The following is a 25,763-nucleotide window of genomic DNA, read 5'->3' on the forward strand; positions in this document are numbered from 1 at the left end:
GCCCACTATCGCCTTCACAAGTGTGCGCCAATGCGCTCAACTCACCAGATGATACCAGGCAATGGCGATCATACCGCATCCTTCTGCCGTACACTCGCGCTTACTGCGTGCCACTCCTTTCCTTGCTCCGTACTACCTACTTCGTACTACAGCATACCTTTTCGTTCCAATAGCACAGCAGACTCCCTCGCAATTTCCAAGCTACGGTTTTCTCATCACTGCACGTGCATGCAACCCCCTCACGTGGGATTCAATATTCCTTCACTAATCTAAGATCTCCTCAATTTGAGCCCGCAGTCCCCCACTGTACTCTTTCCCATCTGCCCGTCTCTCTTCAGCACTGTAAGACGCGCTGTACAAATCAACTGCTAAAATGTCTTACATGTACGGCCCACAGATACCACCGTATCGATATGGGGATCTAGCCTGACTAGGGATTACGCTCAAAGGGGGAACTTCCGTTTCCTGTGGTCCTGGCAAGAAACAGCAAAAGGTTCCTTGTCCTTCCACCTTTCCGGTAGACCACCTGCTCTACTCCCACTCAGCACAGCCGAGGCTCAGCTATGACTACAGCATTTTTTCCTTTTGTACAGCAAACGCTCACAATTTCCCAATCAGAGAACTTAGGGAACTCCAGCAGCAGCCGGGCCGCTTATACCGCCTGCACACGCAGTTCAACAAAAGCCCTAGAGCGAAAGAAGCAAGAAGCCAAAGACGACGTCCTCGTCCGAGATTTCGCCAACGCCGGTAGGTAGTTGACAACCACGCCCAGGTTGTGTTCATTCAGGTTCGAGTTCTAGCCATATAACTACAGCTGCAGCGGGAGCATGACACACAGTTCCCACACAAGCATCGTAAAAAATTGTGCCAGTCATAAGAGTTAAGTTGGTCCAACGTCAGAGTTAGTCACGTCGGTCTCATGACGGAGACCATTAACAGCTCTACAAATCAATATTCTGCACCAGCTCCACACAGCCGGTGCCAAGCTCCACGACCCGTCCAACGCACAAGCGGGCAGCAGGCGACTTGAGGTCATCCATGGCACCTTTCAGCGTGGCATCCGTCAGGAAATGGGCCGCCGTCTCGAACGACATCTTGAGGAACGGAGAAACACTCGACTCGATGCCAACGCGGTTGCACGCCCGGTAGCCGCCCTGTTTCAAAATTCCACGCAGGGAAAGGTATCAGCCGCAGCATTTTGAGACTCATTAAGAGTCGTCCCCCGGTGGAATGGCGTCCCCCGGTGGAATCAGCAACCAAGGACATAAAGGACATAGAAGCGACACCTTCAGCGAGCATGGCCACTCCAACTGACCTGGTGGGTCATGAAATCTGCAATTAAACTGAGGTGCCGCGGGTCCACACCGATGCCGTACGCGCTAAAGACAGACTGCGCCTCACGCATGATGGTTGCACGGGCCGCCTCAACTCCGAACGTGGTCAGCATGGCATACACGTCATTAGTGGTGACCGCGTTGACGTCAGCAATGTCCGAGTGAATCCACGCTCCCTCGAAGTTGACGCCATCGGTCTGCACCTTGGCCTGCTCCTTACCTTGACCCTCCACAACGTAGACCTTTTCAATACCGGGCGTTGACCGGACGAGTGTCATTGCAGCGACCCGCTCGACAATTTCCAACATAAGCAGCTTTGGGCTGCTCAGCGGCAGGGTGACAGTCAGGCTGCATGTGTGGCGATCGTAGTCCACGTCGGGATCCAGGCTGGCAGAGTCATCGGCGGTGCCCTCAGCTTTCCGGCCACGAACCTCGCCAAGCTCCAGGTCCTGCATTTTCAGATCGGACAAGTGGTGTTTGCACATTGCTGGACAGTGGATCGTTAAGGGCCGTCAGATAGTGGTGCATGAAGGTTGTCCTTCAGGATTCAGGAACATTACGTGGTTGGTCATCTTCCTCGGCCCGTTCCGAAGCACTGAACTGAGAGCCGCTGCAGCACTGAGGGGTCGGAGTGGTGCATGATCAGTGTTCTCAACACAGATTGCTTTCAGAACAGGTCTGTGTGGTGTAATCATCTTCGTCATCCCCCTCGATGCCTTGCGGTCGCTTAGCAGTGCGAAGCTCGGCCGTTTTTGTCTGGAAATAGGATCTACGTCACGAGAACGTGAGTTGGTCATTGCGTTTCCGCCAGCTATCATGTCATGGCAGGGCATCGCGGCTCAACACGGTTGAACTTCCGGTCATTAGCACAAGCCTTGTCGATGAAATGTTGCTTCAACACATACCCTGCCGGCACTTCGCCCCGGAGCTCGCTCGTCGTCATCATCCACATCTTCATCGTCATCATCCAAGGCCTCCAGACCCCGTCGTTCCGTTTCTTTGCGCGCTTGCGCAGCGGCCAGCTCATCCTCATCATCACCGGCATCATATGTGGCCGCCTCGCCTCGGCCACCCCGAAACCTGTCGAGATACAGCAGGGAAGGCCATATTCGCTCTAAGACCGCGAAGTTATGATCAGGTATTTGGAAACCTTTCTCGCACCTCAGCTTTCCATCGCGGAGCTCCTCGTCCTCTTCGGCATCCTCAAAGTTATCAGCCTTCTCACTCTTTTTCGCCCTCTTCGCGGCAGAACGGTTGCTGCCGCCGGCTTCCCCCTCGCCACCCTCCTCTCCTGTACATTAGAGAAAACGAGAATGTACAGAACCCTATTAGAACTCGATTAACAACGCAGGGCACCACGTGAATTGTGGTGAAAATATCAGATGAAAAACAAGATGATGGCTCTGTCGCTTTTAGACGTGGAACTCAGTCAATCATGTCTTGTAGGAAATGTTGCCGAGCACTTGTCACAAAAACCCCAAACCGTAAAACACGGGGCTCCCGCGCGTCAGGACGGCTTGCTGATATAGCGGTCATGTGGCTGCTACGGTGGGATGCCAGGACGCGACCCAAAGCGCCCAGACCACCAAACGGGAGTCACGCACGTGCACGTGTCGCGCACGCGTGCGTTATCGAGCACTGCAAGTCCGAAGGCAAGCAGAGGTTTCGAATGGCACCGCATTGCCGTCTAATTTGCAGCTGCAGACGTTCCGCATTGAGATGCTATTCCAGGCGCATCTGTCAGGACCTTGGAATGGTGTCAGCACCGGTATGTGCTCAGATATTGTCAGGTGAAGGTCATGATTGGGTCATCCTCCAGATGCTCAAAAGACCTGTCTTCGTCGGATACATCGACAGGAAGCTGTAGCCGCGTCATTATCACACGGCTCCGTGAACAGATGGAGCGTGGCCGCGTGGTCTTTTCGCGGCGAAGTGAATTGCTCTAGGCATCACGCGGCATCCCCCCAGTCACGGTAATGGACAGGCGAATGTTTGACCGTGTGCCACAGCAATAACTGATACCATAATGGATATCCCAAGCTAGGCCGTTACTAATCCGTAAAATGGACCGAGTGGATAAGGAGACGGTGCGCATTATAGCCGCCCTAGAAACACGAAGACGCCGCGAAAGGCTTCTGCCAGCGTGCTCTTAAGACTGCAGAACATTGCTCTAGGCATCACGCGGCATCCCCCCAGTCACGGTAATGGACAGGCGAATGTTTGACCGTGTGCCACAGCAATAACACAGCAAAATGGATATCCCAACCTACACCGTTACCTGACCCTGAACTCTCTTAGGACACACCTGCGTTGCCGCCCGCCGCAGTTGCCTCTCCGTCTTGCACAGTGGAAACGTCTACCTGGCCGATGCCCACGCCTACCGTGCGTCGCGTCTCCTTCTCCACCTCAAACTGCAATCGCTTGGAGAAGAGGCCCCGGAACACCCTAACGAGCTCCACAAAGCTGAGTGCGGTCTCTGGCGGGTACTGCGACGGGCTGTGAAAGAACACACAAAACAAGGGACGCATGGATGCGTGCGTTAATGATCTGCGCCGCGACAAGGGAGATGCCGTTGGTGTGGATGAATGTGATACACCTTGTTGTTGCGTTACCCTCCAAAGCATTATGAGTACTGTTGACTACAAATTCTTCATATGCGCGGCTGCCTTTGCAACAAAGGACAAACCACACAGTACGAGGGAAAGCGTTCAGCCCGAGTATTCGTAAAGACTCGTGCGCTGTGCAACCTTAATACGTTTTTCACCTAAATTAAGCTGCACCGACCAGCCGCGTTTTTCAAGACACCTACCTGAAGAAATGCAAGGTGACCCTGTAGACGCGGCCATAGCCCCCTCCCAAGGCCGGCACATGCGCCACAGGCCTTTCCTCCACTGTGATGCCCGAAAGGCACTCCGCCAGCCGCAGACGTCGCATGCGATTGGCCAGCACCTGAGCCTCCGCAGCTGCCATGCCGCGCCGCACAGGCAGCGTCATGACGGGCGTCTTGATGCGCTTGGCAGCCGTCATGAGGATTTCACGCAGGCGAGGAATACCCAGCGTCACATTGGCCTCACCACGACCCGCCATGTGGAACGTGTTCAGTGTCATCTGCGTGCTGGGCTCACCTGCGCGTAGGGCAGATTTCCCCCACTTGTCATTGAAAGGGATTTGTTTGGGATTTACACCGTCCACCCTAAGTACGGTCTGGCTAAGTGAAACGAGTGCGTTACATGGCGGACTGCTCGCAAGCATCAGGCCGAAACGCACGCGCAACAGCAGTTTTGCCAGTTGCAAGATGATATCAGGAATTTAAGGACGGAGCTGCGTTCCCCCACACACCTATGGACTGCGCCGCCAGCACCCCGACCGCCTCTCCGGCAGCGGCCAGCGACCGCATAAACTTGAGCATCATCAGCTGGGAAAACGTAGCGCCGTCCACTCGCCCTGGGAGGATGTTGGGTGCTTTCGCCTGGTGCTGCTTGTCCCTTTTCGACTTTGTAGCTGATGGGCAGAGGGATCAGGGACTGGAAATATCAACGAATGGGATGGAGGATAAGACAAGGGACTGGCAACAGTAAGCCTTCCGCCATACTTAGGGAAACCCCAAGAAGAACGAAATTGCGGTTATCTATGAGCCTCGGTTCGCAAGCGAACTTAATTCCTTGTTCGAGATTAATAATATAATCTAGAAGGCTATCACGGACTGGAAGACGCCGAGATACGACCCACCTGACTTAACGTCCGCCGCCAGCAGGTCGCTTCCAGCATTAGCTCGCATAAAGGCCTGCAGAGCGTCCGCGAAAGCTTCACTTGACGCCCCTACCACAGTAGGCGGGTGCAGCGCGCTGATGGGCATGCCGTCAAGCAGCGCCGCTGCGCGCTTCCGCGATTCAGCGGCAGCCTCAGCCTGCCCCTCCTTCTCCTGCTGCGACGCCTTTTCCAGCAGCTTCCCACGTTTCTCCAGGGCAGCAGCCACCTTGGCCTCTCGCTCCGTTAGGCAGGCCACCTGAAACGAAATTCGGAAACGAAGTGAGGCAGAAGCATAGTCGGCCGTCAGCAACTTACAGGGGTTTACGCATTAAACTGGGTATGCACTCGACAGCACGGTGATGTTGCTATAATGCATACAACACAGCAATTCCTTCCTATCGCGAGGCTATTGCCATCTCCAGGTGGTTCCAACAACTTCGTCACACCTTGCTGGCTGTCATTGCTGTATCCTGATCAACCTGCTGCACAAAGCGCTCTGCGTTGCGCGCCAAGAAGCCGAACTGCAGCATGTACGACACGTTCATGACGTCCAGGCCATCCTCCCCGTACGCTAACTGCACAATCGAGGCGTCGCAGTTGTCTCGCACAGTGCCGTCGTAGTGTACGCGCAAGGACTCGAGATTCTTAATCAAACACCTGCGGTCCGCAGTCCGACAGCAGAGGCCTTAACAGTATTCATTCGAACCAAGATGAAAGTGCCTCTGGTGTAGTATGGGCAATAAATAAAGGTAGACACGGTCCACGAAAAGGGCAAAAAAGGCGTTTGCAAATTAAACGCCGAAAGGAAACTTTGCCAAGCGCCAATACCTTTACAAAAGCCACGCAAACGAGCATAATTGAGTGATTGCGCTCATAAGAATTGCTGCCGCATCGAGATGCTATTCCAGGCGCATCTGTCAGGACCTTGGAATGGTGTCAGCACCGGTATGTGCTCAGATATTGTCAGGTGAAGGTCATGATTGGGTCATCCTCCAGATGCTCAAAAGACCTGTCTTCGCCGGATACATCCTAGGCATCGACAGGAAGCTGTAGCAGCGTCATTATCACACGGCTCCGTGAACATATGGAGCGTGGCCGCGTGGTCTTTTCGCGGCAAAGAGAATTGCTCTAGGCATCACGCGGCATCCCCCCAGTCACGGTAATGGACAGGCGAATGTTTGACCGTGTGCCACAGCAATACCTCTGATACCATAATGGATATCCCAAGCTACGCCGTTACTAATCCGTAAAATGGACCGAGTGGATAAGGAGACGGTGCGCATTATAGCCGCCCTAGAAACACGAAGACGCCGCGAAAGGCTTCTGCCAGCGTGCTCTTAAGACTGCAGAACATTGCTCTAGGCATCACGCGGCATCCCCCCAGTCACGGTAATGGACAGGCGAATGTTTGACCGTGTGCCACAGCATCTCGAGATTTCCTTCTGCACCAGCCCCTCACCTCTGCAAGTAACCGGAACGCGACGTCTTCACAGCCGTATCGACAAGACCCTCACGACCCGCCATGCAGTGGAAGTAGTACTCCTGCAGGGCATCAGAAATTAACGTCAACGTGAACCGGAGCAAAAAAAGAGCGCCGTCCAAAGTTCCCTTTCGAGCAATCGCCATTTCAGGTCCTGATGTCAAACGCCACACGGATACCGAGTTCTGCATAAACGAACTGCTGAGCATTGGCCTCAGTCCCTTAGATGATGAAAATCAACGCCAATGGCTCAAGATAAGTTTAGGTCTGTTTTGGTGTTCATCATCGGCCGCTGCACAGCATGTTTTGCCCCGTCAGCCCCAAGTTGTCTACTTCGCTGCAACCCAAAGTCGCACACGTGAGCCTTGCATCGCACTCACAGGTCCATTATACACCCTTGCGCTTGCATAGACTACACATACACTACACACACATTACATACATTCATACAAAGCAGCCCAACTAAACCCTCTCCCAGCCCAATCAGCACCTAACGCACGCAAGAAAACTTTCCATGATCGAATCTAGGCTTGGGACTTTAATAGCCTTGCTGCCCACCCACCTGCGGCCTCAAGCCTGTCAGGAATCGGTCCCCGATGAAGCCGTTGGAGCGGCCGCCACCGTCATACGGCCTAAAGCATGGCAGCGTCTTGCCACTGGCCATGCGCGGCGGCCGCCTGCCCTCCAGTTCCTGCTGCCCCAGCAGGCAGGAGATCTGGCTGAAGTTCACCAGTGATCCCTTAGCGCCCGTAATCGTCATGAGGGACAGGCAGTTCTTCGGGAAGGCCTTGACCTGGCCATCTGGAAGGCACACCTTAATGACCTCCGAAGACAGCGCGTGCATGGCGCCCGAGCCCTTCATGTCGTGTGCCTTGCCCGTATCCCGGTTGGCACGGTAGCGCTCGCCCAGAGCCGCTGCCACCTGCACAGGCAACAAGGCAAACAACTGAGGAGGACTGATGCGAGGAGCGACCTGGGGAAAGCCCCTGAGGGGCTCTCTATGCACCGCGCCTTGAAAAGCATCAGATGGACCCGCATGTAGACAACTGAAGACGCCCAAACCGTCATCTGGTTGCCCGGGGCCCAAACCGCCATCTGCCCGCATTCTTCCTGCCAACCGCCAACCAGGTTGGTACCTTCATCTCATACTTGAGCAGCTCCCGGGCATGGCTGGTCGGGTCCGCAAGTATCTTCTCCGGAAGCTCCACACTGTCCTGGGCCTTGTCCTTGTCCCGCAGCAGACCCGAGCTTGCCTGCACTGCCCGCGCCTCAGCACTCGCCAGAAGCGCCTCCCGCTTGGCCTCCGATTTGGGCACTAGCAACAGGTCGTCCATACCTACAGATCATCCAGGGAATTGCATTTAGTGCCAAATTTTAAGACAGGATTGTCTTCCCTCGATGGTTACGATCCACGCCAAATCTGCACACTAGTTTATATCCCCGCTAAGATGTCCTAGATCTCGACAATGTTCAGCAACCAACATCATCCAACGCTGGTCAAGCGGTAAATAGCCTCGTAACCTACCGCAAGAGAAGCCGTGCCATTGCAGGTAGTACGTGAACAATCGGCTAAATGCCGACAGGATTTCACCGGCCGTAACGTTTCCATAAAGCTCCTGTACGGCGTGCACAAGGCCGTACTTTCCAAAGCTGTTCTTGTCCACCACGCCACGAACCATCGCTCCTCGGAAGAACTCGAGTTCATGCTCCATGCTGGTGTTGCCCCAGTAGCTCGCCGGCACCTTGCCACCCGCGGAAAAAGTGAGAGGCGGCAGGCCCCGGGTGAAGTACGACACCACCGTGCTAATCACCTGAAGGCGAGGTTATGGAGCACATAAATGGCATTAGCTCCCCAATCCCGCGGTGCTGTCAAGGGCATGAACCGCAGTATAAACAAAATTCAGAACGAATTCGTCGTCTGCAATTCGGTTCTGAATACGTCGGCAAGACACGAGGATCTTGGCAATTACAGGTCAATATTGTTATTATTTTGGGCTCACAACTACACACCGGCCCTGGGGGCCGTCAGCCGGCGTGTCCAGGTTTGCCGTACATTGCTGTACGCAGCACGAAGTCACATCCCGGCCACAAAGGCACGACATGCCGGCTTAAATGGCTGCGATAAAATCTGGCGAATAACTCGCATGGAGAGAACATGTCAAGAAATTGGTCAACCCGATGCATCCGAGTTTGACTCAGCGCTAACTTGCTAGCTTACCACTTTTACGTATCAACAAGGGATTGCAAAGTCGCACAGATAATAAGTCCTCGACGTACCTGCTTTCCGCTCCAGAGCCGCCGCGGCTTAAGCATGCAAGGAGGCTCGAGCTTAATATCTGCCGCTCGACCCAGCGACGTCACCGTCACCTTGGCGCGAGCTATGCCAGTTGCTTCAGCAGCTGCCGCCACTGCCGCGGCCGCCGCGTTTTTGGCATTCCAGGGCGTGCACGCCACGTACACGAGCTGCCGGTACTCGTCTGCCGTGAACCACGTGCCGCGCTTCGTAATCAGCGTGCCCGATCCCACATGATCCTGGATGAGACCTCGAATGGGCTTGCCATCCGTTGGGACGATGTACTGTTGATCAGCGTGCACAATCACATAGCCCTCTGAGCGGCCCAGCTGGTCCTGCGGGCGAAGAAGTACACAAGGCAACGATAAAGAAGGCGGTCGCGAATGAATGCAACAGCTTAACAAGCGCGCATCATGAGCATGTATCAGTATGAACAAAGAACAAGGCGTCTTGCATCAGATGACGCACCTGAGGAGAAGTAGACGCACCTGAGGAAGGTGAAGGTTGATCTCGTCGCCGTCAAAGTCGGCATTAAAGGTAGAGCAGTTGGCGTAGTGCATGCGGATGGTCCGCTCGCCCTTGAGCACGCGGGCCCGGTGCGCCATCAGACCTGGAGCGATACGCAAAAGAAATTATTGGTATTGGCCATTCGTATTACACAATAGCCTCAAGAACAGTAGCGTCTACCCTTCACAGGTCGCTCACCCGGCTTGTGGAGTGTGGGCTGGCGGTTGGTGAGCATTAGGTCCCCATCGTGAAGGTGGCGGTAAACTATGTAGTTGCCGGGCAGCGAGGAGCAGCCGCCATACGTCACAGCCGCTTGCCCGCAGGCGGCACCGCCCCCTAATCTGGTGGACAGAGGCGCGGTCCGGCCCAAGACCGCCGTATTCGACAGCAACTGCTTAGCCAGTGCTTGGCGGCGCTGCACAGGTGGTGTGAAGCGGCCAAGGGGTCCAACGAATGTGAACAAAACACCGTAACACCTACCTACCGGTTCGCGAACCCTAGGTCTGAATTACAGGACGTAACCTTTCGAGACGCGAGTACAACGTACATGCGCAGGACCCACTCAACCTTTTGCATCTCGCAAACCCCTTACAATCCCCTTTTTGAACAGGTTACCCAGAGGACTCATCCTACCTGCAGCGGCATATTCCCCAGGGAAATCATGCGCCCTGAGGAGACCTCCTCGACGGCCACCGCCCCCGGGTGCGCCTCGGCCCCCACAATGACGGCTGCCCGCAGCCGCTCCACGTTCAGCGGAGTGACACGCTCGGGAAACGACAACCGTTTGGCGAAGTAGGGCGGCACGCCAATTTCACCTTTGCGTCATTGCGTTTTGACGTGAACGCAAGAAAAATCGGAGGGCAAACCATGTATAAATAAGCATAAGACGAAGGCAATAGACCAGCGTTCCAGAAAGGCACAGTACCGACAGAGGCACGAAAACAGAGAAGTGTAAACGACGTGCAAGAAGGCGGACTAATGCAATGCCATGCCGAGCATCCACATTCACGACCTGACCAATCCGGCGGTTATTGCTACCAAATTCACTTCCTCCGCCGTCCCTGCACACCCACCCGGACCTGCCCAGACGAGCCAAACACACCCGACGGGGTGCGACGGGGCCTACCTGCGCCGATATATGGATCCGGTGAGATGACTGAGCGCGCTGCAAAGTTCACGCGTTTGCCCATCATGTTCTTCCGAAATAGGCCCTCCTTCTTCTCCAAAGACTGCCGAATGCCCGGCACGTTGGCGCCCTTGCTCTCCGCCGTCGTCAAGTCCATGAGCGTGCAAACGTGGTCTTGAAGCTGCAGCCATATTGCCACACGCCGCGATAGGTCCAATGCGGCCACCTGCTCAGGATTTGCACCAGTGGCGTTGGTGCCCTGTCGTGTGGCTTCCGTCGCAGATGGCGCAGAAGTCAGGTCCAGACAGGAGCTGATAATCTTGGACAAGGAGACGTTGTGGGCGTGCTCAAACCTGCAGATCGAAAGCGACCGCCGGAATGATGGGAAGTGGCGGGGGCGCGGAGTTGGAATCGGCTAACCCTAAGATACGCCCGCCAAATCGTAAGCCTAAAAACGCTACTACTATGTAACGCGGTCTCAGCTGCTATCGGATGCCGGACGAGATAGCCAGGTATACAGGATGCTTCCGTGCTTACACCACGTAGAAGGCACATAACGAGGAGCATACAAGCAGATACAGGCAATGCGCACCTAGACACACGCGACTCACAGCTACTCACAGCTCTTCGCCGACCTTGGACGGCGGCCGGAACTTGTTTGGCGGGACAGCGATGACCCGCAGAAAGAACATGCGGTAGGCCTGGCGGGCCTCCGCCTCCGTCATCAGCCGGGAACCTACGCGCTTCCCCGGCGTGGGAGCCACATGGGCACTGTAGATGAGCGAGAGCACGGGCCATTCGTTCTGCCACAGCAAGCGCAGATGCTCCTCCACCTCCAACGGAGTCATGTACTTGGTGGCCACGTCTCTGGAAAAGCGCGTTTGAGGCGTTGGGACATTGCCCAAATGGTAGATTGTCATTAGGAAGTAGCTTTTAATGCGGAGGGATGTGTGTAGGTGGTCCCGGAGGTTGCGTCACAGAAAAAGCAGTCAACCAGTGTAGATGTAGTGACCATGTAGTTGCACTGACGACACCAACAAGCCCTCCCTGTGAACTGAGGCGGATTGGCAATTGATGTGGCGGTCACCGCAACAATGGAACAACCCAAACGGCATCGTCCCAGCCGCACGATATAGCCCACCGGTGGGCCACTTACATTGTGGGCTGCACTCCAGGACCCTTCGTGCCTCCTTTGCCCTTACGGCCCGTCCCTGCGATCAGTTCCTTGCCGTCGACCGCAGCGCCCTTGCCGTCTTCTGCCGCATAGTCTCCACCACCACCACCACTACCACCGCGCTCAACCTCGTCGTATTCTTCCTCGTCTTGGTCTCGTGGCTCCCGCTTGGTGCGCTTCTTGCCGTCAACATCGATAGCCTTATCATCCTCAAAGTCAGCCACGCTACCGTACGCTCCCGCGTCCTCCGGTACCTTTTTCTCCGCCTCCTCGTCGTCCGAGTCGCCGTCGGTGGTCCGAGCCCGCTTCAGGTTTGTCGACTTCTTAACCAGTTCTGACTTGAGCTGGCGCTCGAGTTGCCCGACGACCTGCAGCAGAACACAAATGACAGTTACAGGGTGGCGCGCGGAGACGCATGAAAGCGCACAATAACAATTGGGTGGCTTCATACCCCAATAATAATAATAATAAATAGTAATAATGATAATGCCAAACTCCCAGCAGCACCTACGTCGTCCATTACGTTGTGCAAGCTGACTCCCCCTTGGGCATTCTCCAGGAGCGCCTTGCGGCTGCTCCACACGCAAAAGAGCTTCATGGCGCCCTGCTTCTTGACGTCCGGATTGTGGACCTTGCAGTTCTGGCAGCGTTTGCTGTTCATCTTGGACAGCAACTCGGAAATTGTATCCTGGGAGGGAGGACTGACTGTTGGACGGTTTTTAGGAGAATATGCCGCAGGAGAAACGCACTCGCACTCATTACATTTGCCAGACAGGAGAAGATGCAGTCACAATGGCCACGACTGACCTAGAAAGACACAACATGAAAACCGATTAGCACCACTCTTTCAGCAGAAGATTTCAGACAGGACTGTGACGAGGATCTTGGCAATTACAGGTCATTATTATTATTTTGGGCTCACAACTACACACCGGCCCTGGGGGCCGTCAGCCGGCGTGTCCAGGTTTGCCGTACATTGCTGTACGCAGCACGAAGTCACATCCCGGCCACATAGGCACGACATGCCGGCTTAAATGGCTGCGGTAAACCGCCATACTAGGTACATATAAAAAGAGTCGTGAGGCCCCTGTCGTTAACAAGTATGGTAAGTCTGCCGCGCGAATGCCCACATCACTCAATTCATCAATCCTCCGCAAGGATTACGTGGTGAACCCATTTCTGTGCCTCACCCAAGCACCACCCAACATAGCCCCCTAGCCCGTGCTTCCTTACCCGCATAGCTTCCAACGAGTGCTGTGTAATATGACGCGCGGCAGGCTTGGTCACAGGCTTCAATGAAGCCAGCTTTGCTTGCTGCTTCTCAGGATCGGCCGACGACATGAATTCGGCAAGCTCCTTCGACTGCAAGACGGGACATGAATCACCGGTAAGGGGAATGGCACCTAATAGACCGCATTACAGCACGAAGCAGGCATCAACAGTGCTCAGTACGTCGTCGCATCCCACCGCCAAACGCCAACCGCCAGCCAACAAACGACCGAAGGACGCGGAAGGGCACTACCTAGGGCCGGCAACCCCAAACAGACAATGCACCAGCCAACGGGTGGAGCATCCTCCACCCCCTCCCTCCCCTCTCCCCCTTCAGCAGCTCACCTTGGACACCAGGTCGGTGTTGATCTCCACGGCGTCCACCAGATCACCGACAGCCAGCCGTTGCAGTTTGGCCTTGTAAACTTCAACCTACACATGGACGCAAGACCGTACATTCAGACTGAACCACTGCGCAGTTGCTTCGATGTAGCAAGGCGGGGCTTGTGTCCGTGGAGGTCAACCAATAGGTGACGGAAGCAGTAGCTTCGCATTATCGCTGCTGACAACGTATACATGGGATGCAGGGCCCTTCTCGCCCTAACGTCGTTCGATGTAGTCAAATAACACCAGAATATTCCCATTGCGAGGACATTACATTCACATTGGATGTGCAAGGAGATGTGCAGCTGGCAGGTTGGACCATCACTGGAGAAGGAGAAGGAAAGCAGGACGCAGAAAAGGGAAACCCACTTAAGCATGTTCGAGGGATCACACGTGCCTTACCGTTTGCTGGGCCAGCTTTAACCTATGGCATTGAAAACACGTACACCGCATGAGCTTGTACAGCACCCTGCGCGTAGATGTTTACGCAAAAGAGTTTCAGACACGCACATGAACAGAATATCTAGACGCCCTACTTAACCCTTGCTGTCGTCCGACCGGCAACCCTAATGCACCCCCTAAATGTCCAGAGCAGGGCAGGGGACGTGTCCCCTGGTGCCAGGAATGATGGCGCAAGGAATACCACGGTGGAACTTTGCCCAAACTCCATCTGGTGTTTCACAAGCTAAGCAGTTGACCCACACCTACTTAAACACCATCGGGTTGTACACCGGCACTGGAAGCTCGATGTGGCCGAAATGCCCGGGGCACCTGTCGAAGCCCAGTTGGCACGTGCCACATCTGGACGCAGCCCCACGCCGGATTGCCGACAGGGGAACAAGAGGGACAAACGAGCGCCCAGCGTCATCAGCAAATAGCGCTATAAAGGCGAAAGAAAAACCCTTATCAACACAACCGACCGAGAAGATTTGAGTTAGCACAACTTCCTTCTCCTGATGGTACCACAATTTGCTGGGCACCAATAGGCTTGCAACACATAGCACCCATTAAGGCATGCTCACACATGCCGCCAGGTAGAAGAAGTGGGAGCCTGCTAACCGAGCCCCGGGGTGCCGCAGCTCCTCACCTGTCCCGGACGTCGACGGGACCCATACGCGGGTCGTACAACCCGTCCGCCACAGCAACTTTCATGTTGTCGAAGATAATCGGGCTGGTAATCTTGACAACGCTGAGCTTGCGCACCTAGAGAGAGAGCCGGAACCGTTCAAGGGATTACGGGTGTTCCTATGCTGGAGCTCCAGCCGCCGGCGGCGGCGTGGAGACAATCGGAAGAGTGCAGTGCTGAACTTTCACCCACCTCATCTTCCGTGTAAAACCCGAAACGCACAGCCGTGACCTGCCTCGTTGTCACCTCCTTCGCCGGGGCTGCCGCCATCTCTGCTTTGGCTTAAACGAGGGAGACCCGATAGAAGCGCTGGTGCGGCTTTCAGCCGCAGCAGAACGCCAATCGGAAGTCTGAACTTTTGTTATACAAAAACCAAATTAGTGTATGCGGGCGTTGAAGGTGCCCGCATTGCCTGTGCCACTGCTCGTGACTATAAAGGGCGATGATGAGCCACTGCCGAAGGAAAGCGTCATAAATCTCAGAGCAATTTACATCAGCATGCGAATGTAACAGCGCCATGAGGGCATTTGGTAGAGTAAAGACGGTTTGTCTTCTCCAGGGGGGGATCGCCCTCTGAGCAACGAGCGTTCTTGTCCCGGGGCTCCCCCCGATGTCTTTCTCTTTCTAGCTTGTCCCACTCTCATCTGTGGGCGATACAATGGTGAGCACAAATTTGTTAGCATTTTCTCTTTTGGTCGACTTTGTTTCACTGTACCTGGCCAGTCCGGCGGCCATGCTCCTCTCTCTATCCAGTTGTTAAGTACGCTATTTGTGCTATTTATCGTAGGCGCCAAAGGGCAAGAAGGTGGCCCCCACGCCGGCCGCCGCGAAGAAGGTGCGCTTGGCCCTTTTCGACAATTACTTGTTCTGTTTGTAGCTATTTGCAGCTAGTTATGGTCGCACACATGGCCAGATGTATCAGCTCTAGAGTTGCATTTTACAGTTGTGCCCATGTTGCAGGCGGCTGCCCCTGCCAAACAGACCAACCCGCTCTATGAGAAGCGCAGCAAATCCTTCGGTAGGTTACTTTTTGAGGGAAATGTCAGGTTGTTTGTCTGTGTCGTGCCTGTCGAGGTTTTTCTCAGCAATTGCGGAGGCAGTGCCGCCACTATGCTTGGCGGCGGCAGGTCGGGGCGGCATATCAGTGCATCGATGGAAAGCTGCCTGGACTTCTGGAGGCGGAGATGTAGCAAAAAAACTTGCGTGCGGGATACTTTGCAGCGGCGGTAGAGGCTGGGTTCAGCAGCGGCCACGGGGGGGAGCAACAGTTGAGGCGTGACTCCGTGTTTGCTGTGATCGGTATAGCTTCTCAGGGCGTCTGACATCAGCGGACAGCTGCGGAGAATGGGGGTTTTCAGCGGTCCGCTGCATGTCTTACTCCATACGAAGACTTCAACTGTCGCAACCATTTCTCAGCTGCAGTTGTTCCCCGGGTTGCTGTCCCGCAGGCCTGGGCGGTGCGCCCAAGCCGAAGCGGGACCTGCATCGCTTCGTGAAGTGGCCGCAGTACGTGCGCCTGCAGCGGCAGAAGCGCGTGTTGTCCATGCGTCTCAAGGTGCCGCCGGTTATCAACCAGTTCGTCACCCGTGCCCTGGACAAGAACGCGGCGGAGACCCTGTTCAAGCTGCTGATGAAGTACCGTCCAGAGGACAAGAAGCAGAAGGCCGAGCGTCTTAAGGCGGAGGCCGCTGCTCGTGAGGCTGGCAAGGAGGTAGGACAACCACACTGATGGTGTCCGCCATGTGGCGACTGATTAATTTTGCTGGTGTTGGGTGATCATCCTGATTCTTTTACTAGTTCTTGCGTAACCGGGATTCACCAAATACTCCTCATCTTGTTGCTTATTTCCGGCCCCCCAGCCTGAGAAGAAGAAGCCCGTTGTCGTCAAGTACGGTTTGAACCACATCACTACCCTGGTGGAGTCTGGCAAGGCGCAGATGGTGGTGATCGCCCATGATGTGGACCCTATTGAGCTGGTGTGCTGGCTTCCTGCCCTTTGCAAGAAGATGGGCGTCCCCTACGCCATCGTGAAGGTGTGGATTCTGGGCGCCACGGTTTGAGTCGAATAGTTTTTCGAGCACTCCCCCGGGACGGAGACGCATTCGCACCTTCGGGCTCGGGCTAGTGGCATGGTTTAGCGCCTTGCATATGTGTTTGAGTGGATCGCTGCCTGCGAATTGCAGGGCAAAGCCCGCCTGGGCACGGTGGTCCACAAGAAGACCGCTACGGCCCTGGCATTGACGTCGGTGAAGAACGAGGACCAGCGCGAGTTCGCCAAGCTGGTGGAAAGCTTCAAGAACCAGTACAACGAGGGCCCGCGCGTCAACTGGGGCGGGCACATCTTGGGCATGAAGAGCATGCACAAGCAGAAGAAGCGGGAGCGCGCTATTGCCAAGGAGCTGGCGCAGCGTGCGGCGGCTTAAACATCGCCCAACTAGATGGGGTTGTCCTCGCCCGTCAGATGGGGTTGTGCCGTGCAGCATGTGGCCCTTGCGGTTGCGGCTCTGTGGGTGTAAAGTGCCGAGAAAGAAGCCTCTCTTCTCCTTCCTTCTAGTCCAGAATAATTACAGTGACGCGGTTCTAGGGGTAAAGAGTTGGAATTTATGATGGTTTCCCTAGCGGTCCTATAAAACAAAATGCGCAGGGAAACCGCACGTCATTTCTCCCAAAGAATGTCTATGTGCCGGCCCAAATGGAAATACGGCGATTTGCCTGCTGACCTCGATCAAACCTCACTAGTTCAAATACCAGGCGGTTTCAAAGCATTTGTGCATCCCTATGGGGCGACCTAACAAAAGGGTGTCGCGGCCCGGATGAACCCCGCAGTGCCACGTGCAGCGCACGTAAGCACGGGCCAGCATGGCGACGACTAGAGGCGTAAGGCGTGACCTTGAAAAACGATCGGACTGCTATGTGTACGGAACGAGGAGCGCATATAATGCGGCCTATAAGCGCCAAAAAATATCTTCAGATTTACTGACCGAAATCATGCCGCAGCCGTAGAAACCGATTTGCCGACCTCTGGGTCAACTTCCGTACGAAGAGCTAGGACGACGATGTACGGTCGATTCTTTACTTTACGTTCCGATCTACGAGAATTCAAGAAACACTACGGATTACCTACTGCATGCATTAACATTATGGGTACATGCTTCCTTAAAGCGGTTCCGCATTAACCCCTTTCTACGACTTTTAGGAAGGAGCACACCAGCCGCTTCCGAAGCGTGCTTTTAAACCTAGTACCATACGATGGCCATGGACTTCAACTACTAAAATTGTCTTGTGTCGCACTTTCGGACTAAGGAGTTCGAAGGCACCGCCCCAAAATGTCTTCTTACCTTTGAGTAATAGACATAACTTTGCAGCTTGCGCATTTACATGTAACCCTGAGGCATTATCATCGCTGGCAATCCTAGAGGACAAGCCAAATGGACTACAATGGCACGGTGCATGCGACGCCGGCACAACTTCGGCTGCTCGAGATGCAGCAAGAGGAGGTGCAACAAAATGCAGCAAAAATTCAAGGCCTGTTTCAATACCTGGTGCGACCGCTTAGTTGGGCACTGCCTTATCCGTCAGTTCGGGTGGATACAACCAGTCGTCTCTTCCTGCGCAGAACTTCTGTGATGCAGCAGCTTTCGACCGTTGCCTTGGGCGATCGGTAAGACTAGTGTAGGGGAATGAAATGGGGGGGGTTACTGCGATAAGGAGGGAGGTTAAGGCGATAAGGAGGGATGGGGCAAGACAAGATGCACAGAACCGCAAGAGAACACGGAGCAGGTGGTGGGACGGGTTGGGATAGCTCAACCTGGCTTTTCACTCCTTGTACAAGGCCCATGTGGCTGTGCAAATTAGACAATGCACATTCCCGATGTTGCGTGGGTTTGCAAGTTAGGGGCACGGTCGCGACCTTCGAGGCTATTGTTATGGCGGCAGTGCGAGGTGCGGTGGTTGGAACCAAAAACGGTGGATGGGACGCGCAATGTGGGTGATTATCACAACAACTAGCGTCTTGAAACGCAAAAACTATCGTGTTCCTGCGAGAGCGCTATTATGACCACGGCTGCCCAGCGATGGCCAGAACAGCCCCGGGTCTTAAGGTTTTAGGGTGAGTGCTCACTGCATGTGAGGCCAACATCGCACCGATTCCAAATCGCCCCAAGGATGCCGCCGCCGCCAGGAAAGCCGCTAGGTGTGTACCAGCTGGATTACCCTCGCCAGCCCCTTTCATACGAAGACCTGCCACCCTACAGCAACCCCAAGCCTCTAGGTCGCGAGCCCCCTTTCCGGCTTAAAGTATAAGTTGCCCCTGGTGTATTTACCTCCCCCTACTCTGCGGCGCCCCGCCTTCTGCCCTCCGTCCCGCGGCGCAGGGCAAGAGCCCCGACTGCCTATCGCAGGCGCCTCATGGCGGACCAGCCCCCCGCAAGTACGCCACCATAACCACCACCAGCCACAACCGGAAGATGCGGCAACAGGAGGCCTCGCGGTCTGTGCTCCTGATGGCGCAGCGCAAAGAGCCCGCAGCGCTCACCGACGAGGAGACATTGGCACGGCTCAAAGACGTGAGCGTGGGGTGGCCGAGGCCGTGTGCCACCATCTCGGATGGCCGTGGCATGGTGCCGGCTGTCGCATAAGGCAGCCGCCACGCGCTTCGTGAAATCTGAACGGAAACTTCTTTAGCCTTTAGACACGTTACAGGGCCGGACGGGAAAGCGCCACGGGTTGCGGCGTGAGGGGAGGAAGAGCTTAGGGTAGCGGCATGGGGCCCAAGTTATAGCAGGGGCCTGCTCGTATAATGTGTGTGTATGTGTGTTACAACTGGATTCATGGTATATAGTACTGTCCCCTGACCACGTTGACAGAGATCCAGACCGGTGCTTCCACTGCTGGTCTCTGGCCTGAGCCCAGTTACGGAGCAATAATCAGCGCGCGCCGACTGGCGACTTCAAAACCCCTGTTGTTGTCGTCCTTGGGAGTGACTGTGCGGTCAGTAACTGCGGCCGCCCCAAAATGCCGCTCTACGGAAAGCGCATACAGCGCCGGCGTGCAGGTACACAGCAGGCGCTCAGCGGCTGAAGCCTCGCCGGCGGGATTTTGGTTCCTGTCACCATGCATGAAATCGGCCTCCAACGTGCATGTCGTATGCGTCTGGCTCGTCGCAGCTGGCCATATCCACGGAGGAGGCCCACCTTGCGTTCATGCCTATGCCGTTGTTGCATGGCACCCCCCTGCCTCCGTCCGCAGGTCTTCATCGCTTACTCGGACCCCATGTTGTACGCCCACACGGGCCGGCGCGAGATGAACATTGTGGGGTTTTGCCGGCTGATGCGTGACTGCCGGCTGCTTGACAACCGCCTAACGCTGGTAGCGGCGGACGTGATGTTCACCAGGGTGGAGGCGGGCGTGGACGACGAGGACGGCAACGGGGGGAGCACGCTGCTAGGGGTGGGTGGATGGGTTGGTGGATGAGCGTTACGGTCGCATGGTCAGTGGAGCCTGCGCGCCTGTCTCAGCATGTATGGATAGGCGGAGGATTCGAATGAGGGTGGTCATGAGAGATGGAGAGAGAGAGCGAAAGGGCTGTGTTGACGCTTACTGTGCAGACAGCAGCGCGCGCTGCATTGAAGGGGTGCGAAGTAGAGGGGCTGTGGGGTAGCGTCAGGCTGTTCCCGGTGTCCGCCCATCCGAGGTGCGGCCGCCACGAGGTGAGGACAATGTGAGGACAGTGCCCCTGGTGGTTGAACAGGTTGGTTGGAGATGGCCTAGCCGCGGTCAGTTCCACGGCGCCGTGTCCCCTTCCAGTTTTGGGCTTAGCTGCCTCAGCGCTTCCAGGTACCACACGAGCGTTTTGCTCCATCCCCTCTGCCCTCCCACACCCCCACCTGTCCCTCAGGACCTCCATGTCGACTTTGAGGAGTTCATGCGCTGTCTACGTGCTGTGGTGCGTGTCAAGTTCCCCCAGGCCACGGATCCCAAGGAAGCCATGCTGCTACTGGCACGCAAGTGGGTGCTGCCCTTCGCTCGGGACTCGGGCGCTGGCGGCGGTGTGGGCAGCTCCGTGGATGGGCTGTTCAGCCGCAGCACCATGAATCTGATCCGGAAGTACGACGGCCAGCTGAAGAAGCTGTTTGCCTGGTGAGCAAACCCCATCCCTGCCTGGAGGCCCGGAGGCAGGACGGACGGATAGGGTGGTTGTGCAGTAACAGTAACAGCAGCGGACCTGTACTGGGCATTGCCTCCGGTGTGACGGGAGAGTAGAAAGGCGATCTTGGGTTGAACGCGCAACGGCCAAAAGCCGTCAGGCGGTCTGTCCCACTGGTGGCTTTCCACACCGAAACAGGGTGGTCTTAGCACTTTGCCATTCTCAGCAATTTCGTATATCTTGCACTTCCGCCCCTTTCCAGTCCCCCTGCCCATTCTCCTCACGGGTTACCGCCCACGGGCCTCGGCCCCCATACCGCCCTCGCTCTGATCCCCTTCCTGCCTCTTCCCCTGGGCGGGCTCTCCCCGGGCCTGTTGTGTGTACGGCAGGTACTCGAGCATGGACGAGACCGATCCCGCCCGGGTCACGTGGTCCTGGGCACGTGAGCACGCGGGCGCCATCAACAGCGCCCAATTCGTGCTGATGCTGCTCAACTTCAATGTGTTGCCAGTGCTGCTGTCCAAGCACGCCGCGATTGAGGTCTTCATACGCTGCGAGGCAGCTAACGACGGCGACGAGCGCGCCAATGCCATGTTCTACCCCGCATTTCTGGAAACAATTGCAGAGGTGCGGAGAGGTGCAGGAGAGGGGCGGAGCGGTTGGAGGGAAACCATTCCTGCCGCCTGAGAGGCCACAGTGCCATGTCTTCCATCCCTCCCTCGCATCCATCCTAAGACCTCCTGCTCCCCGCTGTACCTAGGTGGCCCTGGAGGTGGGCAAGTACGCGGTGCCCCGAATTCGGGCGGCCACGTCGCCTGACGACTTCAAGGTGCTGCGCCGCTACGCGGACTGCTGTCCCCCCCCGCACGGACCCAAGTTGTTGGAGGTAGGGTCGGTTCGGGGTGGGGAAAGATGATGATAATTTTGACGAGGAGGGAAAGGATTGGTTGAGCTGGTGCAGCTCTGGGGGCTGCGTGCTGCGCTGTCATGGCTCCCTGATCCGGCTGCTGGATGCACTGCACTGCACTCATCGGGCTGACGGAATGCGGTCGCCCAGCCTCTCTCTATCTTTTCGCTATTGTCCCGCTGGATGCCTGAGCCTGCTGAAGTGCATCTGGCTATGTACCACTTCCCCTGCGCACCACCTCTGTCCGTGTCCCGGACGCTGCTCCCCCACTGCTCCCCCACACACGTCTCCACCGGGCGGCGCGGCCCTGGTGCCCACACACCGCCACCCCACACGCAGGTGTACCAGGAAGTCCTGGCCAGTCGCGGTCGCGATGCCAGCTCCCTGGACCAGCACGAGCTGTACGACGTTGAGGCAGCACGGCGACGCAACGAGCAGCAAGTTGCCTCCGCCCTGGAGCATCAAACGAAGACCTACGCCACCAGCGTCGTACAGAGGTAAGCAGTTGCCTGATAATGCTGCTAGCCGTTGCGTCACTGCCGCAGTCCGACAGTGATGTGGCCCCTGCGGCCCATTCAGTGGGGACGGCGCCTCCCGATAGCGACTGTGGAGAGGGTTTCGTGCGCACACAAGGCCTATGCTTCTTTGGACATTTTGGGGGTTTTGATCAGCATCATCAGCATCAGCATCGCCACCGCCATCATCAGCATCGTCGGTGAGGTCGGGTCTACCTGGTGGCCTCCTTCCTTCCGGTCATCACCGCGGCCGTGCTGGTAGCTTGCGGGGTCCGCACCACCCTGCTTGCATCCTCACGCGCCTCCTGCTGCCTGTGCATATATCGGGCTGTTGGGCGTGTTCTAGACGTGTCACGGCTGTCCCGTGCCGACGCCTCCGCCCGAGGCTCCGGACCGTAAGGCTGCACAGCGTTGCCGTAAGGCTGCGCATAGTCACTGGCACCGTCCGTGACGTGCTGTGCGGAGGTTCACCGACGGACCGCAGCAAGGGTGTACACATCTTCTCTTGGATACCGCTGACTTCCCGAAATCCGGCTACATTTCCTACATGATGCCAAGCTGCCAAGCTAATATATAGCAATGGTCTGCCAACATGAACGGACGGCTGCCTTTGCAGCAGAAGGATGCTGGCACAGAAGTCACGTCTTCTGATTGCCTGGATGTTTATTGCAGCTTTGCCGCAGTGTCCATATGCCTCCTGGTGCGGAAAGGCCGTCCATGCGGTCTGAAGGTGTGGGATTGGACTCCTGCGCAGGCGCGAGGGACTACGGCAGCGCTTCGCCCTCACTCGGCTCCGCAACTTCTACCGGGATGTGCGCACCTTCAACAACAATACCACCTGGCCGCCGGAGCGGGACCTGTCGCCCACCAGCCACCGCAACAACGCCCGGCCCGGCGGCGCTGGTGGCGATGGCGAAGGAGTCCATGTCGCCTTCTACGACAGCGAACGTGCCATCAAGACGCCCAGACCGGTGGTGGGTGATGGTGGCTGTCGTGATGTGATGTGCAGTTAGCTATGAGCGGAGTAGCGGGCTTGAACGCAAGGAGCTGAGAATCACCTGCCTGTGGCGTTGCAACACGATGGGAGCTGCTGGGGGCTGTATGATGTTATTCGCGATGATCATCACAGCCGCTATGTTGGGTGCGGCGAGGTGTCCAAAAGCCGAACGCTGTGTCGAACTCGTCCCTGCGGACCACCTGTTGGTTATTGAAAGAGTCATACAGCTCATTGCATCAGCGCCAGCAGCCCAGAGGCGGCAGCCGTCTTGCGGCTCCTCCCCCTCTTTGAGGAGTATCTCCTCCCACGGGCCCGGCTGCACACACCATCCCCCCCCATGTGCCCATGAGCCCCCGCCCAGTCTCCCCTCCTCTCACGCACCCGGGTCTACTCCACCCTCCCGCACCGCGACACCCGCCCCACAGTGGATCCCCGTGTGCAACGCGGGGGCCCGACGGAACCACCTCTCCACGGACCTTCCCACGCCATCGGGAGCCGCGGGCGGGACGGCACCGGCATTCAGCGGCGGTGGAGGCGGAGGCGGAAACTGCCTGCTGCTCGACACCACCCCATCCGCCCCCGCAGCGGCCCACGGCGTCAGGCACTCAGTCTTGTCCGGTGGAGGCGCCGCGGCCGCCGGCAATGCCAGGATGTCGGCACCCAATACCTTCTCGCCGACCACCGCAGCCGCCTATGGTTACATCCGCTCGCCAAAGCCCTACCAGCTCAAGGTCTCCATAGAGGACCGGGACGAGCATGAGGCAATCTTGGACCTCGCCGAGCGCCTGCCGTACATTTTCACGCAGTCTGAGGCAGCGGCGGCCTCGGCGCGCACCTCCGTCTCATCGGTCCGGCCGCTGGTGCTGCCCGTACCGATGAAACCACGCGCCGTCACGGCCCCCGCAGAGCTGAGCCGACGGCTCGCTAACGAGGGCAACGCGGCAGCATCGGAGCAGCAGCAGCAGCAGGCGGCAGGGGGGGGACAGGTACAGGGCGTCGGCGCCTCTGGCACTGCGCTGGTGGGTGAGGCGAGCAGCTCCACCGTATCCTCGAGGCCGCGACTCCCGCCGGTTCATCACCAGCTGCACCGCACGCAGGCGACGGCGGCGGCGCTGGCGATCCTCGCTGGCCAGCCTTCCCCCCCGCCATCATACAGCGTCGACGTGCACATCGCCACCATCCACCTGCCGCCAGCCCTCGGCGCCAGCACGTTGCACGCCGTGCCCTCCAACCCTTCCTTAGCAGCCTCACATTCGCAAATTAGCGGCCTTAGCTGTGGCGCTAGCGCCTACAGTCCCTGCAGCTCCCATCGCTTCAGCCCACACTCATCGCTGAGCCGCCGCCGCCAGGGCACCCGCAAGCGAGTCGATGCCGCCGGCCTGCCCGACCTGCAGCTACCTGCGGATAGCGGACCCGGCAGCGAGGTTGCGGCGGCGTTGGACGAACTGGATAAGTTTGACGATGCGCGGGCGCTTGTGGCAGCGTCTGCGGCAGTCGACGGTGTCGGCCGTGGTGGGATCTCGTCATTGCGGCATCAGGAGGAGGTGATGCTGCTTCCTTGAGCACCATGCTGCATTAGAGTGGAGCTGAATGGAGCTGTTCATAGGGGTTGTATTGGTTGCGGTAGTTGTGGTGATGAATGATCGGTGCCGCCCCAGTTCGGCACCTACCCAGGTGGTGGTGGTGCAGGTGGCCCAGTAGTTGGGGGATGGAGGAGGGTACAGGCAAACGTGCAGGGAATAGTGCAAGCCGGACGGGGCGTGTGGGCCGTTGCGTGGGTCTCCAAGAAGAAAGGCTATGGTTGTTCGCACATATATTACATATATCTTTAGAAGAGGCGCGCCAGCATAACTGCAAGTAAATATCATGCGCTAGGTAGCTGCTGCACAAGCATAGGGGCGCGGCCGGCGGGCAGCAGCGACGTGGACTCGTAGTAAGAGCCCACGAAGGGACCTGGGCTGTCTGGTGGCTCAACATCCTGGCACGGCGTGCTTTGGTGCTGCTCCTCCTGCATGCATGGCAGTGTACTGAAGTCAAGACATGCCCGGTCTTCGCAAAGACGGTTGCTTACGCGGGAAGGAGAGTATCACGGCTTTGAAACTCAATCTTCTCCGAACTCCACGCTTTGTGGCGGGTATTGCGATGCGGGTATGTACGCTGGCATTGAATTATAACGAGCTGCTGGCCACCACGGCAGTGGCGTGGGCGGCCGTACACAGGATGGCCTGTGTGGCGTCAAGTCAAAATATGCCGCCGGGGTCCGCTTGGTTGTATGTTGTTACAGGGTGGTTAACTTCGCCAGCGGCCCCCTTTCCCGGGGCAGTCCCTGCTCTCCCCTGCTAGAGGGGCACCCTAATCCGTCACCCCATCCGACTTCAGAATGTATTCGTTGAGTTCGGCAACTCACCACCAGCATCCAACCAAATCTAGCGGATCAACGGCGCATCAACTTAGTTCCTGGTCAGCTCGCAAGTTGATATTATCACGTCCTACACCGTCCATAAGATGGGGGGCCACCTCCCATTTCATCACTCCTCAAACACCCGAGGAGCCGGCAGGCGGATTTGAACCCGGGTCGACTGGGTCAACTGGGAGCAGAAGTCAGGCCTTAACCTCTGCCAGCCGCCTGCCTATTGTATGTATGTGTGGTGGTGGTTTGTTGGAGACGGTGTACAGCAGACCTACAGCTAAGCCGCATCCCGGGAATGCGGTGCAGATCTTTAGCTATAATGCGTTACTAAATATCTTGATGCGAC

At 56.8% G+C, this 25,763-nt stretch overlaps 3 protein-coding genes across 3 annotated transcripts; 2 read left to right on the top strand and 1 right to left on the bottom strand.

The window, feature by feature from the left end:
* Positions 1 to 362: 362 nt before the first annotated feature.
* On the bottom strand, positions 363 to 14,885 carry VOLCADRAFT_105949 (uncharacterized protein). The gene is made up of 27 exons (XM_002953476.1): positions 14,636 to 14,885; positions 14,405 to 14,520; positions 14,026 to 14,118; positions 13,720 to 13,786; positions 13,279 to 13,365; positions 12,898 to 13,026; positions 12,176 to 12,352; positions 11,647 to 12,032; positions 11,112 to 11,357; positions 10,491 to 10,843; positions 9,998 to 10,179; positions 9,563 to 9,779; positions 9,346 to 9,467; positions 8,842 to 9,192; positions 8,090 to 8,375; positions 7,701 to 7,900; positions 7,127 to 7,486; positions 6,544 to 6,626; positions 5,531 to 5,741; positions 5,064 to 5,340; positions 4,674 to 4,835; positions 4,144 to 4,459; positions 3,640 to 3,830; positions 2,496 to 2,625; positions 2,240 to 2,414; positions 1,316 to 1,783; positions 363 to 1,154 (listed from the first exon to the last, which is right to left on the bottom strand). Exons 1-27 carry the CDS (start codon positions 14,711 to 14,713, stop codon positions 942 to 944), a joined length of 5,676 nt encoding a protein of 1,891 aa, XP_002953522.1. The 5' UTR covers positions 14,714 to 14,885; the 3' UTR covers positions 363 to 941.
* Positions 14,886 to 15,069: 184 nt separating this feature from the next.
* rpl7A (component of cytosolic 80S ribosome and 60S large subunit) lies at positions 15,070 to 17,161 on the top strand. The gene is made up of 6 exons (XM_002953379.1): positions 15,070 to 15,104; positions 15,231 to 15,278; positions 15,404 to 15,461; positions 15,892 to 16,154; positions 16,303 to 16,476; positions 16,627 to 17,161. The coding sequence occupies exons 1-6, from the start codon at positions 15,102 to 15,104 to the stop codon at positions 16,864 to 16,866; spliced, it is 786 nt and encodes a 261-aa protein (XP_002953425.1). The 5' UTR covers positions 15,070 to 15,101; the 3' UTR covers positions 16,867 to 17,161.
* Positions 17,162 to 17,871: 710 nt separating this feature from the next.
* Positions 17,872 to 24,569, top strand: VOLCADRAFT_118360 (uncharacterized protein; the record flags this gene model as incomplete). Its single annotated transcript, XM_002953380.1, has 10 exons — positions 17,872 to 17,985; positions 18,060 to 18,104; positions 18,817 to 19,008; positions 19,691 to 19,891; positions 20,340 to 20,581; positions 20,978 to 21,215; positions 21,349 to 21,474; positions 21,835 to 21,992; positions 22,765 to 22,984; positions 23,433 to 24,569. The coding sequence occupies 10 exons, from the start codon at positions 17,872 to 17,874 to the stop codon at positions 24,567 to 24,569; spliced, it is 2,673 nt and encodes an 890-aa protein (XP_002953426.1).
* Between the last annotated feature and the right edge of the window lie 1,194 nt (positions 24,570 to 25,763).

The sequence above is a fragment of the Volvox carteri genome (assembly GCF_000143455.1).
Source record: "Volvox carteri f. nagariensis unplaced genomic scaffold VOLCAscaffold_36, whole genome shotgun sequence".
Taxonomy (NCBI): Eukaryota; Viridiplantae; Chlorophyta; class Chlorophyceae; order Chlamydomonadales; family Volvocaceae; genus Volvox; species Volvox carteri.

What these genes read in the sequence shown, in the direction of transcription:
- VOLCADRAFT_105949 (XM_002953476.1), bottom strand. Translation starts at nt 14,713, where the DNA reads ATGGCGGCAGCCCCGGCGAAGGAGGTGACAACGAGGCAGGTCACGGCT. An exon ending in ACTCGTTGGAAGCTATGCGG is followed by an intron (nt 12,353 to 12,897) that starts GTAAGGAAGCAC and finishes CCTCCCTCCCAG; the next exon opens with GATACAATTTCCGAGTTGCT. An exon ending in CTCCGCGATGGAAAGCTGAG is followed by an intron (nt 2,415 to 2,495) that starts GTGCGAGAAAGG and finishes GTATCTCGACAG; the next exon opens with GTTTCGGGGTGGCCGAGGCG.
- rpl7A (XM_002953379.1), top strand. An exon ending in CGCCGGCCGCCGCGAAGAAG is followed by an intron (nt 15,279 to 15,403) that starts GTGCGCTTGGCC and finishes CCCATGTTGCAG; the next exon opens with GCGGCTGCCCCTGCCAAACA. An exon ending in GAAGCGCAGCAAATCCTTCG is followed by an intron (nt 15,462 to 15,891) that starts GTAGGTTACTTT and finishes GCTGTCCCGCAG; the next exon opens with GCCTGGGCGGTGCGCCCAAG.